General features: G+C 40.8%; 1 protein-coding gene across 1 annotated transcript in view; it reads left to right on the top strand.

Annotated features, from left to right (window-relative positions):
* Positions 1-13,604, top strand: part of LTK (leukocyte receptor tyrosine kinase) — a 113,306-nt gene extending 99,702 nt beyond the window's left edge. Inside the window, exons 20-29 of the mRNA XM_075280852.1 lie at positions 376-562; positions 814-904; positions 2,795-2,859; positions 4,798-4,927; positions 6,505-6,602; positions 7,368-7,460; positions 7,576-7,677; positions 8,066-8,200; positions 10,987-11,077; positions 12,709-13,604. Coding sequence (XP_075136953.1) covers positions 376-562; positions 814-904; positions 2,795-2,859; positions 4,798-4,927; positions 6,505-6,602; positions 7,368-7,460; positions 7,576-7,677; positions 8,066-8,200; positions 10,987-11,077; positions 12,709-13,095 — 1,379 coding nt within the window. The 3' untranslated portion in view covers positions 13,096-13,604. The remainder of the gene's footprint in view (positions 1-375; positions 563-813; positions 905-2,794; positions 2,860-4,797; positions 4,928-6,504; positions 6,603-7,367; positions 7,461-7,575; positions 7,678-8,065; positions 8,201-10,986; positions 11,078-12,708) is intronic.
* Positions 13,605-14,087: the final 483 nt, after the last annotated feature.

The raw sequence follows: 14,087 nt of genomic DNA, 5'->3' as shown, positions 1-14,087 counted from the left end.
GGATTCACCTGATCACCTGTGAGCGATTTCAAGCCTAACAGTATAAAATGGCTTGAATGGTATTGAATGGTGTGAATCTCTGGAATATGGATATTATATGACACCAGGAGTTCCTGAGACCAAAAGACATCATTTATCAATGTATGATTTTATTTCCTACCATGAAGAATCTTCATTAAACAGATAGGGAGTTGGAACTTTTTCCTAACATCTAATATACACTATAACATTATGTCAGTTATTGTTCTAATGCTAACATTCATGTATACATTATTAATGTATTAAAACTTCCATATAGTGTAATATAATTGTTATTTTCAGTCAAATCTGCAATATCCTAATTTTTACTGTATTCTACTGTCCCCTTTTTTTCAGTTTACCACCGTAAGAAGAAGCAGCTGGAAGGAGCCCGGGTGAGATTACAAAGCACAGAGTACAAGCTCAGTAAGATCCGGAGCTCTATTATAATGACCGACTACAACCCCAACTACTGCTTTGCTGGGAAAGGAGCTGGTTTAAGTGAACTGAAGGAAGTTCCCAGGAAAAATATCACCTTGCTAAGGTACGAGAGGACTGCAGCAAAATAGACCTGAACCCCCACTCTTATCTAGATAAGGATGGAAAGGGCAATCTTAAAGCCTTCCACAATCTTAAATGGCTCTTTAGTGTTACAATACAGTTATTAGAGCTGTTTCTTGTCTCTTAGCCATCTATAGGAGCTACTCGTGTAGCCAAATGTCTGTCCAGTGTGTCTGTGTTCAGCATACCGCTATGTAAAGTGTGGCTATAACACCTTTCCTGTTCTCCCACTAGGGCCCTTGGTCATGGTGCCTTTGGAGAAGTTTATGAAGGACTAGTAGTTGGGATTTCTGGGGACCCCAATCCTCTGCAAGTAGCCATCAAGGTCAGTGCATATCTCTGTCATTCTTTATCATATCATAGATTCATTTTATTATTATGTTATTTATTTTGCTTACTTACAGTATATAGCGCCATCATGTTCTGCAGCGCTTTAAAGATATTGACAAATACTGTCTCATATGGGGCTCACAATCTACATTCCCAATGAGCAGGTCTATGGCGTGCGGGAGGTAAAACCTCAAAGACTACCTGTAATCCATTAATAAAATTACTAGATAATTAATAGTGTGATAAATCCATTATGGCTAAACACAGTAGAACAATGTCAGCAAAACCTGACCAGTTGATCTTCTAATGTGTATAATCTCTTACCAATTGTTGTGGAGAGAAACCACAAGGGTGCATGTATATGGGGTATTGGCATATAGCTGATATATGTAGTGTACATGACTGGAGAGGCCATGGTGGCAATCTGTGGACTGTAAAGTGAGAGGGCTCCACATAGTACCCCAACCCTTTGTAACTACTGTAAGCGTGCTGTGTCATGTTTCTAGTGACACAAATCTCCAATCTTACAATCTATGTGATATAAGGGATGACACAGGAGGTAATGTAAGCAAACAAGGCAGGGAAATATGTCTTTGAGTCCTGAAAATGAGACAAGGACACAAGGAACTCCCATTGGAGGTTGTTAGCTGTGGGTTTGTATCGCAACACACCTGAAATGGTCAAATTTTATCTTTCCTATATGGCCCCCTTATCTTCTATGTACCTCATTGCTTGACAGTGGCCTTTCTACTAACAGATCTGAATTATAGATTTAGCTCAGACATCACAAGGCTATTGACAACTGCTATTGACATCTATATACCATACAGAGTAATGTTATATAGTTTCATGCTATGTTACATGCAGCACATACTGTATTTGGAAAGCCTGAAGGACTCATTACTCTTATGTTTTTATGTTTAGAGATGAGATCATCATTGGTAGCATCTTGAAATCATGGTCCTAACAATCTTTTCGTGTCATGTGACACACGCCCCAGACCCCTTTCAGTCAAACTATTTCCATGTGACACTTAAATGGCCTGTGCAGAACAAATAAACTCATTATATAAAAGGTCACTTAACTGGACAGTCTGACTGCGGCTTCTCTTCTGCAGATAAACAACTACAATTCAGTATGACCATCAAAGGATGTTTTTTACTGGCAGAACGAGGATATGGTTTTACTCAAGAGCAAATTGGGTTAGGATGTGCATTCATTGTAATGGAGGAAACGTGATTTTCATCCACCCCACCCAAAATGTCATAGCAATTTCTAATGCACAGCTCTTCTATCCACTCATGATATTCAGCTGTTTATGGGCTGTTTATGGACTTAGCTCCATCCAGTAACAAAACATATCTATCTATCTATCTATCTATCTATCTATCTATCTATCTATCTATCTATAAGAGAGTGATCCCATAACCAGGATTAAACTGGTCACCCCTTATGGTGCCAGGTTTTGCCACCCGGGACATAAGACATAATTCTCAAAGATATATTTAGTAGACGAAATAAATATGTATTCTGTACATTTTACACGTGTAAAAATACACGTGTAAAATGTAGTTAGCCATTGAGTTCAATGGCTTTTTCATACAACAGGGGCCTTTTTGCTTGTGCGTCTGCGCACGCGCAAAAAGACGAGCGTTATACAAACATGCCATTGAACTCAATGGCTAACTACATTTTACACGTGTATTTTTACACGTGTAAAATGTACAGAATATACGGAGCGTAAACCCCGTGTGAAGGGGCCATTATTTAGCTATCTGAGGTTTGCCAATCCCTAGGATTGCCCTACTCTATATGTCTAACAATACTGCATAGAATTGCAGGATGTGTCTTACAATACACATGGCTTTATGCTTTCTTCTTGTAGACTCTACCAGAAATCTGCTCTGAGCAGGATGAAATGGACTTTCTTATGGAGGCCCTTATAATCAGGTAACAATGTAACTGGCTATCCAAGTTTAGGTATAGAGAATTATGGATATTTGTGGCATTTCTGGTGGATAGGATGTGTGAATTCCTTTATTTGGTTGTAGTGGTTTTCTTAGGCAGGGTTCACACTACCGTTGGATTCCGTTCAGAAGGTGTCCGTTTAAAAAAAAACGGACACCTAACATAATGGACAGTAATTGATGGCTTTCAGTTACTGTCCGTTATAAGTCTGTTGCCCATAGACTTATTTATTATTTATTTATTACACTTATTTTTATAGTGCCATCATATTCCACAGCGCTTTAAAGACAATGACAGTTACTGTCCCATATAGGGCTCACAATCTACATTCCCTACCAGTATGTCTTTGAGGTGTGGGAGGAAACCCACGCAAACACGGGGAGAACATGCAAACTCCTTGCAGATGTTGTCCTTGGCAGGATTTGAACTCAGGACTCCAGCGCTGCAAGGCTGCAGTTCTAACCACTGAGCCACCATGCTGCCATCAATCTTAAAAAACATTACAGACACTTGCTGTCCGTTTTTTCTAACAGACAGTAAAGTCCTGCATGTAGGATTTTTTTGTCCACTGGAAAAAAACGGACTTGGGTGTAAACGGACACGAACAGACACTAACGGTTACAAGATAGAGTCCCATTGAAATGAATGGAAATTTTAACAGTTCAGCTAGTGTCCATTGCTAAAATCTTATAACGTACAATAGCTACGGACACTGCTGATGGTCAACAATGGTAGTGTGAACGTCCCCTTACAGAAAAGAATGTGTACAGCTATTATACCATACTGTAAGGGACCACTGCACACATTGATGTCGATACTATGCCAAGTAGTGTTTCGCTAATATTTGCACTTTATAGCTATTGTAAGTCTGTGGAAAGACATTAGGCAATAATCTATTAGTTGCATAGAGACTACAGGCCAGCAAACAGCTTCTTTGAGATCAAATGGCAACTTGCGTTTGTGACTTTTCCAACTGGCTGCAAAACTGTGTTGCCTTGATTTATATTAGACAATTAGCGCCACCTAGTGTCTAAATAACAGCATAATTGAACAAGTAATGGATGTTCCATTTTTGATTAGGTACATTTTCTGCAGCTATCACCCACAATAAATAGTTAATTTTAATAATGATTGTTCAGGGCATTTACATTAGTAATTAGTTCTGTAACAACCTTTCAGAGACTGAAGACTTCCATCTGCCTGCAGCACAATAAGAATGAAAAGTCAGAATGACAGAAGACTGGGGTGTATATTACTAAGTCTGGGTTTACACTACGGCCGCTGTCCGCATTGGGGTTTCAGTCATACACCCCAGGGAAACTGGACAGGGCATGGCTTCCCAGCGGTCAGCTTTAAAACCCTTTCATTTGGATTGGTTTTTAAAGGTGACCGCCGGTGTTTTTTGCATGGACACAAAGTCGGACATGCAGGACTTTGTGTCCGTCCAAAAAAAAAAAAAAATGGTTTCCAGGTGGAAAGGCTGCATACGGACATGACGGTCACCTTTAAAAACCCATCCAAATGAACTGGTTTTAAAGTTGACCGCCGGTAAGCCGTCCCCTGTCCAGTTTCCCTGGGGTGTACGACTCAAATCCTGGGACGGACAACAGCAGTAGTGTGAACACCGCTTAAATTTACTGATATGGTGCAATGAGTATACTGCTCAAAGTTAATTTTAATTGGCCTGAGTTGCAATACCACATACAATCTGTGGCTAGGTGTGGCACATTACTGCTGTTTTTTGGTTAAAAAGCAAACAAAACAAAACAAAAATAGCAGCCATGTTTTTTCTAATTCTATGCAACTCCTTTAGGTGACTTGCTCATCTTTTATGTACAAAAAAAAAAAAAACGCCTATGAAGTAAGCCAAATTCTAATGATTTCAAAATACTAATGATTTTCCATGGTTTGTGCACACAGCAAATTCAGTCACCAGAACATTGTGCGCTGTATTGGAGTAAGCTTGCAGACCCTTCCCCGATTCATCCTACTTGAGCTTATGTCTGGTGGAGATATGAAGACCTTCCTCAGACAGAATCGACCACTGGTGGTGAGTACACGCTAATAAAGTCTATCGTTCAATGGGTAATAATACATGCATAAGTATATAGTAAGGACAGACTAAGAGGACCCGTCACCACTTCTGAGATATCTGTGATTAGAAGTATTTCCTATGAAACAACAATTCTGGATCATATTTTCTAGAACTCTGTTTTGTGCCATTCCTGTTATTCTTCCTAGAAATATAAGAATTAGGGTGCATTCACAATGAGTATACGCTCACTGATTCTGAATGTGTAACTCGTTCCGAATCAGCGGCGTTAAAACAGATCCCATTGCTTTCTATGGGAACCAGCATACGTGTGCTCCCCATAGAAATAAATGGGCTGCTTACGCGCATATCAGCCTGTGCCAGTGTCTGGCCGCTTAACCCCCTACGCGCCAGCTGCATCCATTCATTCCTACGGCATAGCAGGGAGGACACAGAAGAGTAGATAGTATCTACTCTTCTGTTTCCTCTCTGTGTGCCGAAGACTGGACTCTGCTACATCTGCATTACTGTACATTGACTTGTCTATCTACTCTTCTGCTTCATCCCTGAAGCAGGGGGTTAAGCGGCCGGACGACAGCACAGGTTGTGTGCCGGCTGCATCCATTCATTCCTATGGGAGTGTGCTATTTGAAACGACAGTTTCAAATAGTACTCACTCATCGCAGACATTGTTAGCTTTTCCCACAATGCTTGGCCAGTAGCAAAGCACTGTGGGAAATAACCTCCGACCTTCGATTCCGCCTAAAAAGATTGGGATTGGAATCCCGATCGCGATTGTGAAATTTACTCGATCGCCGATCGGAATCCGATCTTTTCAATCCCGATCACTCAACCCTAATAAGAATACGTTGACTACTGGGCGTTATCATTTCCCTTGTCAAAGAGGCGTGTCCCTCTATAGTACTGATTGGATAATGTCAGACTGTGCAGGGACACACCCGCAACTGGAAACACCCACTTGTCAATTAATTTTTAAATACAAGGAGGAACGGTGCAACATAGACTTATAAGAAAATATGCTCCAGCATTGCAGATACATTGAGAATACAAGTATTTACTAAGTCAGACATGTCAGAAAGAATAGATGACAATGTTGTGAATATATTCTGTTCTTATACATTTACCATGTATTTAAATAATGTTCACTCAACTATAGACATGACTACCGAGAACTCAGTGTAGAAAAATATTAAAGGGATAAAAAAAGATGATGAACAGACAAGAGTACTAAAAACTTGCTCTTTGATACTTTCCTAGACATTTTAACCAGAGCTGACATGTGAGAACAGTGGATGCCATTATTGCGTCTTCATAAGAGTATATTTACATTAGTCATTTTTTCACTTTTTTGCACACTTTTCATAGTCCCCTTAAAGCCAAATAATTTTTACAAAGTGTTGCAGATTTGATGTAATTATTAAAATTCCAGCAAAAAAATGTGGCAAAAATGACTTTGAAGAAACCCTTAAAGCTCCATAGATCACAACCAGGAATAAGTGGATGCTTATCAGGCTGTAATGTATTAGGTTGCTGCGTTTTCTAATATAATCTCATCTATCTTTGTCTTTTATTAGAATCAACCATCATCCTTAACCATGACAGACCTGCTGAATATGGCCAGAGATATTGCCTGTGGATGCAAGTACCTAGAGGAGAACCACTTCATTCATAGGTGCATAGTGAACACAAGTAGGGAATGATAATGTGGCAAACATTGTGTGCTGTAATAAAGAATACATGATAGCCAGGTCCAGGTATGTGCAGGCTCCTCCAGGAGGGAATAGCTCTGAACAATGCCCTACAATATCCAAATAATACCACCATACAACAGACATAAAGCTAAACAGTGATAAACACTATGCAGTGCCAAAATACCACCAAACAGTATCCAAATATCAAACATATGACGTTCCCATAACAGTGACATACAGCAGTGACATACAAAACTAACTTATTTGTAGCAGTCCCCACTGCCCCCACTATCTACCTCTGACTTGAGTTACCAGTGTTCCTTAGTCTGTCAACAGATAACTTAAAAGGATTATACCACACTAATTATTTATGTGATCGGTGGGGGTCTGACTACTGAGAAGACTACTGCCAAGAACAGGGGTGTTTTGCTCCCATTCATAATGTGTGCCCCATTTCATTTTCAGTGCCAGAGATAGCCAATTGCTGTATTTTTGGTTATTTCTGGCTCTTCCATTAAAATGAATAGAGTGGGTTACCCATTCTGGATTCACCGCTACATTCTGAAACCCAGAAATTCTTGGCAGTCAGATCCCATTCCTCCAGAGCAGCAATTTACCCAATTTTAAGATTGTCATGTAATCAGGAAGGAGTCGGGAGGCTATGAACATATATTGTTCAGGAATGTAAAGAATACCTGAGTACAACATAACATGCATATATTCATATTAGGACCTTTTTCCACTAGGGATATTGCAGCCAGAAACTGCCTTTTGACCTACGCTGGTGCTGGCCGTGTGGCCAAAATAGGCGACTTTGGAATGGCCCGTGACATTTACCGGTAAGTGCCAAATGTTTTGACTGTATTTTATGAGACCTCACAGGAGACCTTACAAATGTCATATATGTATGTGAGTTGTAATTTACTTGCTATATATTTTAATACTGTTTTCCAGAGCAAGTTATTACCGTAAAGGAGGGAGAGCTATGTTGCCCGTAAAGTGGATGCCACCTGAGGCTTTCCTAGAGGGAATCTTCACGTCTAAGACTGATACCTGGTAAAGTAACTTATAAGTTTTTGGGTGCAATATACAGTAATAGCAGCATTTAGGATGTCTCTGCTACCGCAGGATTTTTTTTGCGACAAATCCACCTAAAATTTTTGCTGTGAATCTGTGGCAAAATCTACATGTGTATCTGGAAGATTTACCTGTAAATTCACCTGCTACACTGAAATCTGCAATAAATCGAAACAGATGGTAAATAAAAATCCACAAATGCAGTTTCCATGTCGAAGAAATGTTAAAATTCCATCCACTTGCCTATTACTGTATATCGCTGTAGGTTTATCTGTGTAAATCCAAAGTAAAATCTGTAGCTTTCCTGCAGAATCAGCATGAAAACTAGTAATAAATTGAGCCTTTTACATCTTTTGTACTTCCACAGGTCCTTTGGCGTATTGCTTTGGGAAATCTTCTCATTAGGTTACATGCCATACCCATGCAAAACCAACCAGGAGGTACTGGAGTTTGTCACCAGTGGTGGACGCATGGACCCCCCAAAAAACTGTCCTGGACCTGTGTGAGTGTAATATGTGGTATAATTGTGTCTTCAGTAAAATAATAATTTATGCCCAATCGGGTAATGTGAGCTAATACGGATTAAGTTCACTCAGTTCTCATGATATCAGTTTATTATCAATTAAATTTTTTATTCTATTGATGATAATTAGAGATGAGCGAACAGCGTTCGACCGAGTACATGTTTGATCGGATATCAGGCTGTTCAAGATGTTTGATTCCAGTCGAACACCACGTGGCAAACTCACTAAAAATTTGATTCCCCTCCCACCTTCCCTGGTGCTTTTTTTGCACCAATAACTGTGCAGGGGAGGTGGGACAGCAACTACGACAACGGAGGCATCGAAAAAAAAATCGGAAAAAGTAATTGGCTGCCAAAATCAGGTGACCTCCAATTTATACGAACAGTGGATTTAATATCCAGGTCATATGAGATTGTGAAGTATGTGACTGTAAGGCAGGGATAGATGTACAGGCAGGGTTAGCTAGGGATTACCTTTATTTAGGTGGGAATGTCACTCACCCAGCTCTTTGGGGCTGTATCTGGTCGAGATCCCTGTCAGCTTGCGATATGTGGAGCTGACATTTTCCCATAAGAATGCATTGACCATCATTGATTGGCCGAATGTCATACAGAGTACAGCATTAGGCCAATCAACGCTGGTTCTGCCGGAGTGCAGCAGAGTTCAGCACACACTCAGCTCTGCTAAATCTGAGATGCAGCTGAGCTGAGTGTGCAGCAGGGCTCAGCGCACACTCAGCTCTGCTACATCTCTGATGCAGCAGAGCTGAGTGTGCAGCAGAGCTGAGTGTGCAGCAGGGTTTAATAGCTGCATCTCCGGAGTAGCCGAGCTGAGCACACGGCCAGCTCTGCTTCATTTCCATTGTAGCAGGGCTGCCATGCGCTCAGCTCAGCTGCATCTCCGGAGTAGCCAAGCTGAGCGCACGGCCAGCTCTGCTTTATCTCGGCATAGGAATGCATTGACCAGCGTTGATTGGCCGAATGCCATACAGAGTACAGCATTCGGCCAATCAACGCTGGTTCTGCCAGAGGAGGCAGAGTCTAAGATCGGTCCACAGCAGTCTCCATTCTGGTCCAATCTTAGACTCCACCTCCTCACAGACGAGCCTCTGGCAGAACCAGCGTTGATTGGCCGAATGCTGTACTCTGTATGGTATTCGGCCAATCAACGCTGGTCAATGCATTCCTATGGGAAAAAGTCAACTCCCGCTTATCGCAAGCTGACAGGGATCCCGACATAATACAGTGACTTGGGCATGTTAGATGCCCCCAGACATGCTTCCCCTGCTGTCCCAGTTGCATTCCAGGGTGTTGGCATCATTTCCTGGGGTGTCATAGTGGACTTGGTGATCCTCCTGAGTCAAATAGTGGTTTCTCCCTAAGGGTGTATTCACACTACTGATACGCTGCCTGATTCTGAATGTTAAAACACGTTCAGAATCAGCGTGTATAAAGCAGTTCCCATTCATTTCAATGGGAGCCGGCATACGAGCGCTCCCATTGAAGTGAATGGGAAGTGCTGGCGTGTACGGCTCGGCATGAGCAGAGCTAGCCGTACACGCGAGCACTTCCCATTCACTTCAACGGGAGCGCTCGTAGTGAAAAAAGCAGCCCATTCATTTCAATGGGGAGCACTCGTATGCCGGCTCCCATTGAAATGAATGGGAACTGCTTTATACGTGCTGATTCTGAACGTGTTTTAACGTTCAGAATCAGGCAGCGTATCAGTAGTGTGAATGCACCCTTAACGAGTATTTTTTGCCCATAGACTATAATAGGGTTCGATATTCGATCGAACAGTCGAGTATGGAGCGGCTACTCGAATCGAATTTCGAACTTCGAACATTTCACTGTTCGCTCATCTCTAATGATAATACAATGTAGTTCTGTGAGACATGATAGACGTCTTTACTTTAGCCAAACTGTATATCCCTAGTATTTTCAGATATAGGAGTTACCAAAGGGAAAAGTGCTTCTAATGTAATATAGAATCTGATTTTCAGTTCTAGCTGGGCTCGGCGATTCTAACCTTAATCAATATTGTAATTAGTCGGGCGTTTTACCTCAATTAATGGTGATTATTTAGGTCATACCCCCTTATGTATAAGTACGTGTTGTGCGATCCTCACCAAACCAAAACTGCTATTATACTTTGGGTTCCCTACAGAGCCCAGACTGTAATAAGTGGAGGGCTACAGGAGGTGAGCAAAGATAAAAAAAAAAAATGTTACTCACCTTTCTGGGCTCCAGCGTGGCTCCCTGTTCTCTTTGGCACTTCTGTCTGACCTCAGGGATCACAGACCTCGGTAGTCACATGGGTCACGCAGTATTGCAGCACTTGCATGCATGTGTGATGATGCCTTGGGACCCAATGAGGCCCAATTACAGGCCTCAGCAGTCCCCGATGACAGGCAGAAGTGCCAAAAATGTTATGTTTGCTCACCTCCCCTGGGTCCCCCAGAGACCCCAGAGTATGATAATAGTTCCTATTCAGATGTGTGCAGTCCAAACTAAACTGCAAGTGGAACCTCACGAATATTGTAATAACCAAACCGAAATAACCGACGTAAACAAAACCACATCACTTATCCTGGTTGATGTTCAGTTTTGGTATTTTTCAATTAATCCCTCAGTCCTAGTTGTAACATTATAACCAAAAAAATGGTGAAATCACTAGTTAAAAACACAATGTGATTTCTATGTGCAGCATATACTGCATACCTGCAACCAGAAGTGGACATTACTGGATGTACTTTATATTTCAGATATCGAATAATGACGCAGTGCTGGCAGCACACACCAGACCACCGACCCAACTTCTCTACCATCCTGGAGAGAATAACCTACTGCACACAGGTAGAAATGTCATGTGCTTTCAGAACAAGCCTGAGCTTACAGAGAATTTACAAAAATTGGTGCAAAGTAAAAATGGAGCAGTTGCCCATAGCGACCAATCAAAACAGAAACATATCTTGTTGCTATGGATAATTTCTCCACCCTTTAATTGCACATATTTTAAATAATTTTATCTAGGTTCAAGCATTTTCGACCTCTCCTAAAAAAGGATAGGTTGTCCTGCCAACAACAAAACAAAGTGATTGTTAGTGTTCTACTATACTTTACAAGTCAGAGGTTACATGTACAGACAAATTCAGATATTACATAGTAACAAACTCATAAACAATTCAAATAGTGGCGCCCCAGTTCGCAAAAGCTTACACTCTATGAAGAAATAGGGATGACACAAAAGGTAAAAGTGCTTGTAAACAGAAGGCTACATGAGCCAGTTACCGGCTAATATCTGTGTATGCCACATGTAGAAAGTACATTCGGGTACAAGGAGTGGGTGATACTGCTGACTAAAGTGATAAAGTTCTGAAGAAAGATGTAGAGGTGGTATAAAAGAAAAAAGTTGGGTTATTGAATGTGATAGGCCTGCCTAAAAATATATGTTTTTACATCACACTTAAATCTGGATGTTTGAATTGATCTGCTTGTCCTGGGTAGTGCATTCTAGAGAACTGGTGCAGCACAAGAAAAGTCTTGAATACTGGAGTATGGAGAATGTTAGTCTTAGATCACAGGTAAGGTGGTAGACAGAGATGAGGGGATTTAGGAAGGTATAACACTATGGAGAACTTAACAGTTTATTCTAAAGTTTATGGGTACCCAGTACAGTGCCTAAGTTAGAACCAGGGACATCTCCTCATAAGATATGGAGAAAAGAATCAAAGCTCATATACAGCATACAGACTTCAGAAGGCTTTGTAGTGTATAGGGTTGCAAAGTTTTATGGATCAGAATTTAGAAACTAGTATTCCTTGGCAATCTGTATGTTCATACAATATAGGTTAATAAATTGCATTACCTAAGGTTTTTTTTCATGAATATAACCATATTTAAATTTGTAGACTATTAAAAGTTAAAGAGGTTGTGTGGGATCAGAAAACATGACAGATTTCTTCTTCTTAGGAAGTGACCTCATGTTCATTGGTCACATAGCAGTGCTACAGCACAGTCCCATTAAAATGACTGTGGCTGAATTGCAATGTGGCCAAGTGGCCAACCAATATGATATCACTTCCTAAGAAGAAGAAATCTGCCATATTTTTTGTCTTAAGGGGTTCTAATGGATGACATGACTGCAAGGATTTTCAAAGGTCTGGCACTTGTCAGAAACCCAGCAATGATTTCCTTATGGTGGACAGGTCACCTCCCCATGCATAGTGTTCCTGCCTATCTATGTATGCCTGCAGCAGAAGATAATCTGGAAACAATTTGGAAATCATGGCTGGGATTCTGACAAGTGGCAACACATAACGTTCCTGTATTCATGGTCATATCTAATGGCCTTCAGTCAATACAAAAGTCAGACCACTAAATTGGTTTGAGAAAAACTTTAAAATGCTGTAACATTTTAAGTATTCTATATTTCTTTGGGTTGGACTGTGAGATGAAATATAACCGCCAATGTTCCTATGTTTCAGGATCCTGATGTCATCAATACTGAGCTTCCTGTAGAAAGCGGTCCACCTCCGGAAGATGAAGGAAGCACAATCATGCGACCAAGCAGCTGTAATGGAATGACACCCCTAGTGGGCAACACATCTCTTCCTCCATTGTTGGACACACAGACCATAGAAAATAAACTAGGAGAGCTTCCTCAGGAATTACTGGTTGAAAATCTAGTGGGCTGGAACATCTCACCACCAGGCTTACAGTGTGTTACAGAAACCCCAGAAGGTTCATGGGTCCAACCAACCCCCAGTTCAACAACAGAGACAAAACCCCAAATGTCCCACAAACTAAAGAACAAATCTAAAAATCTTTGGAACCCAACGTATGGTTCCTGGGTAATGGAAAGCACCTGCTAACTTGCTTTTAACATCCTGGTATATCTTCCAGGTGAAGACTCAGGTTTGATCCTTGGGACTGTGGTACCCGTCCCTCCACAAGCCAGAATTTTCAGCATCTCCAAAGAAAACTCAATGCACCCTCAAACCACTTTTACATATGTTGGATGAAGCAAAGAAACCTCAGACATTCCCAGTAAACACTGTGAATTATATTTGTATAGAAAGACGCAAATGCTTTAGCAGAGGCCACTAGACTGGACCTTGAACTCACTTCTTAGTCATATTATATATATTTTTATTCCTATTTTTGAGTGACTGTAAATTGAATGGCTTCATTGTACAGAGACTGCTGGTGACATGCAACAATTGTCCATCAATTAAAAGGTTTTAGTAAGTAATGGACCATAAGGAAGATGACATGTAGGATGATCGAGCTTCACATTCCCACAAGACACCTGCTTCTTACTAGACTGACATTCTCAAAAATTCATTATATCTTAACACTGGATGGAGGATACATTCAAAAACTGGGGTTTGCTGAAATTGCTATACAAATGTTCTGTACATGATAGGACATCATTCAGATTCTGATTTAAGTTCTTCTTTGCAAGCAAATTATTACCAGGGCTGTGGAGTCGCAGTCATGACCTTGGGACCAATGTTGGGTGGAGGTGAAATAAGTTCTGCACTCCAGTTTCAGGATAAAATAAAGAATTATTTTAATTATTTAATACAATTATTAATATTGTATAATTAGATGTATAGTTTGTTACATAGGTACTTTCATAAGAATTGAATTCGAGGAGCTTTACTGCTTCTGACTGACCATGGATATCACGCATTTATGAAGGAGTAGGAGGTGGGCTATGGTAAAATAGAAGAGTCGGTGTCGATGGTTTGGCCTACAAACTCCACAGCCCTGCAACAAACATTTCCATGTGGTGTTCTCTATCTGCCAAGTTGTTAAAATGTAGCTTATTAATACCCATTTCATGGTAAGGTGGGTGACC

Source organism: Leptodactylus fuscus, chromosome 7, assembly GCF_031893055.1.
Source record: "Leptodactylus fuscus isolate aLepFus1 chromosome 7, aLepFus1.hap2, whole genome shotgun sequence".
In the NCBI taxonomy this organism is placed as follows: Eukaryota; Metazoa; Chordata; class Amphibia; order Anura; family Leptodactylidae; genus Leptodactylus; species Leptodactylus fuscus.
Note: the sequence above shows the minus strand (reverse complement) of the source record. Positions and strands in the feature narration are given on the sequence as shown.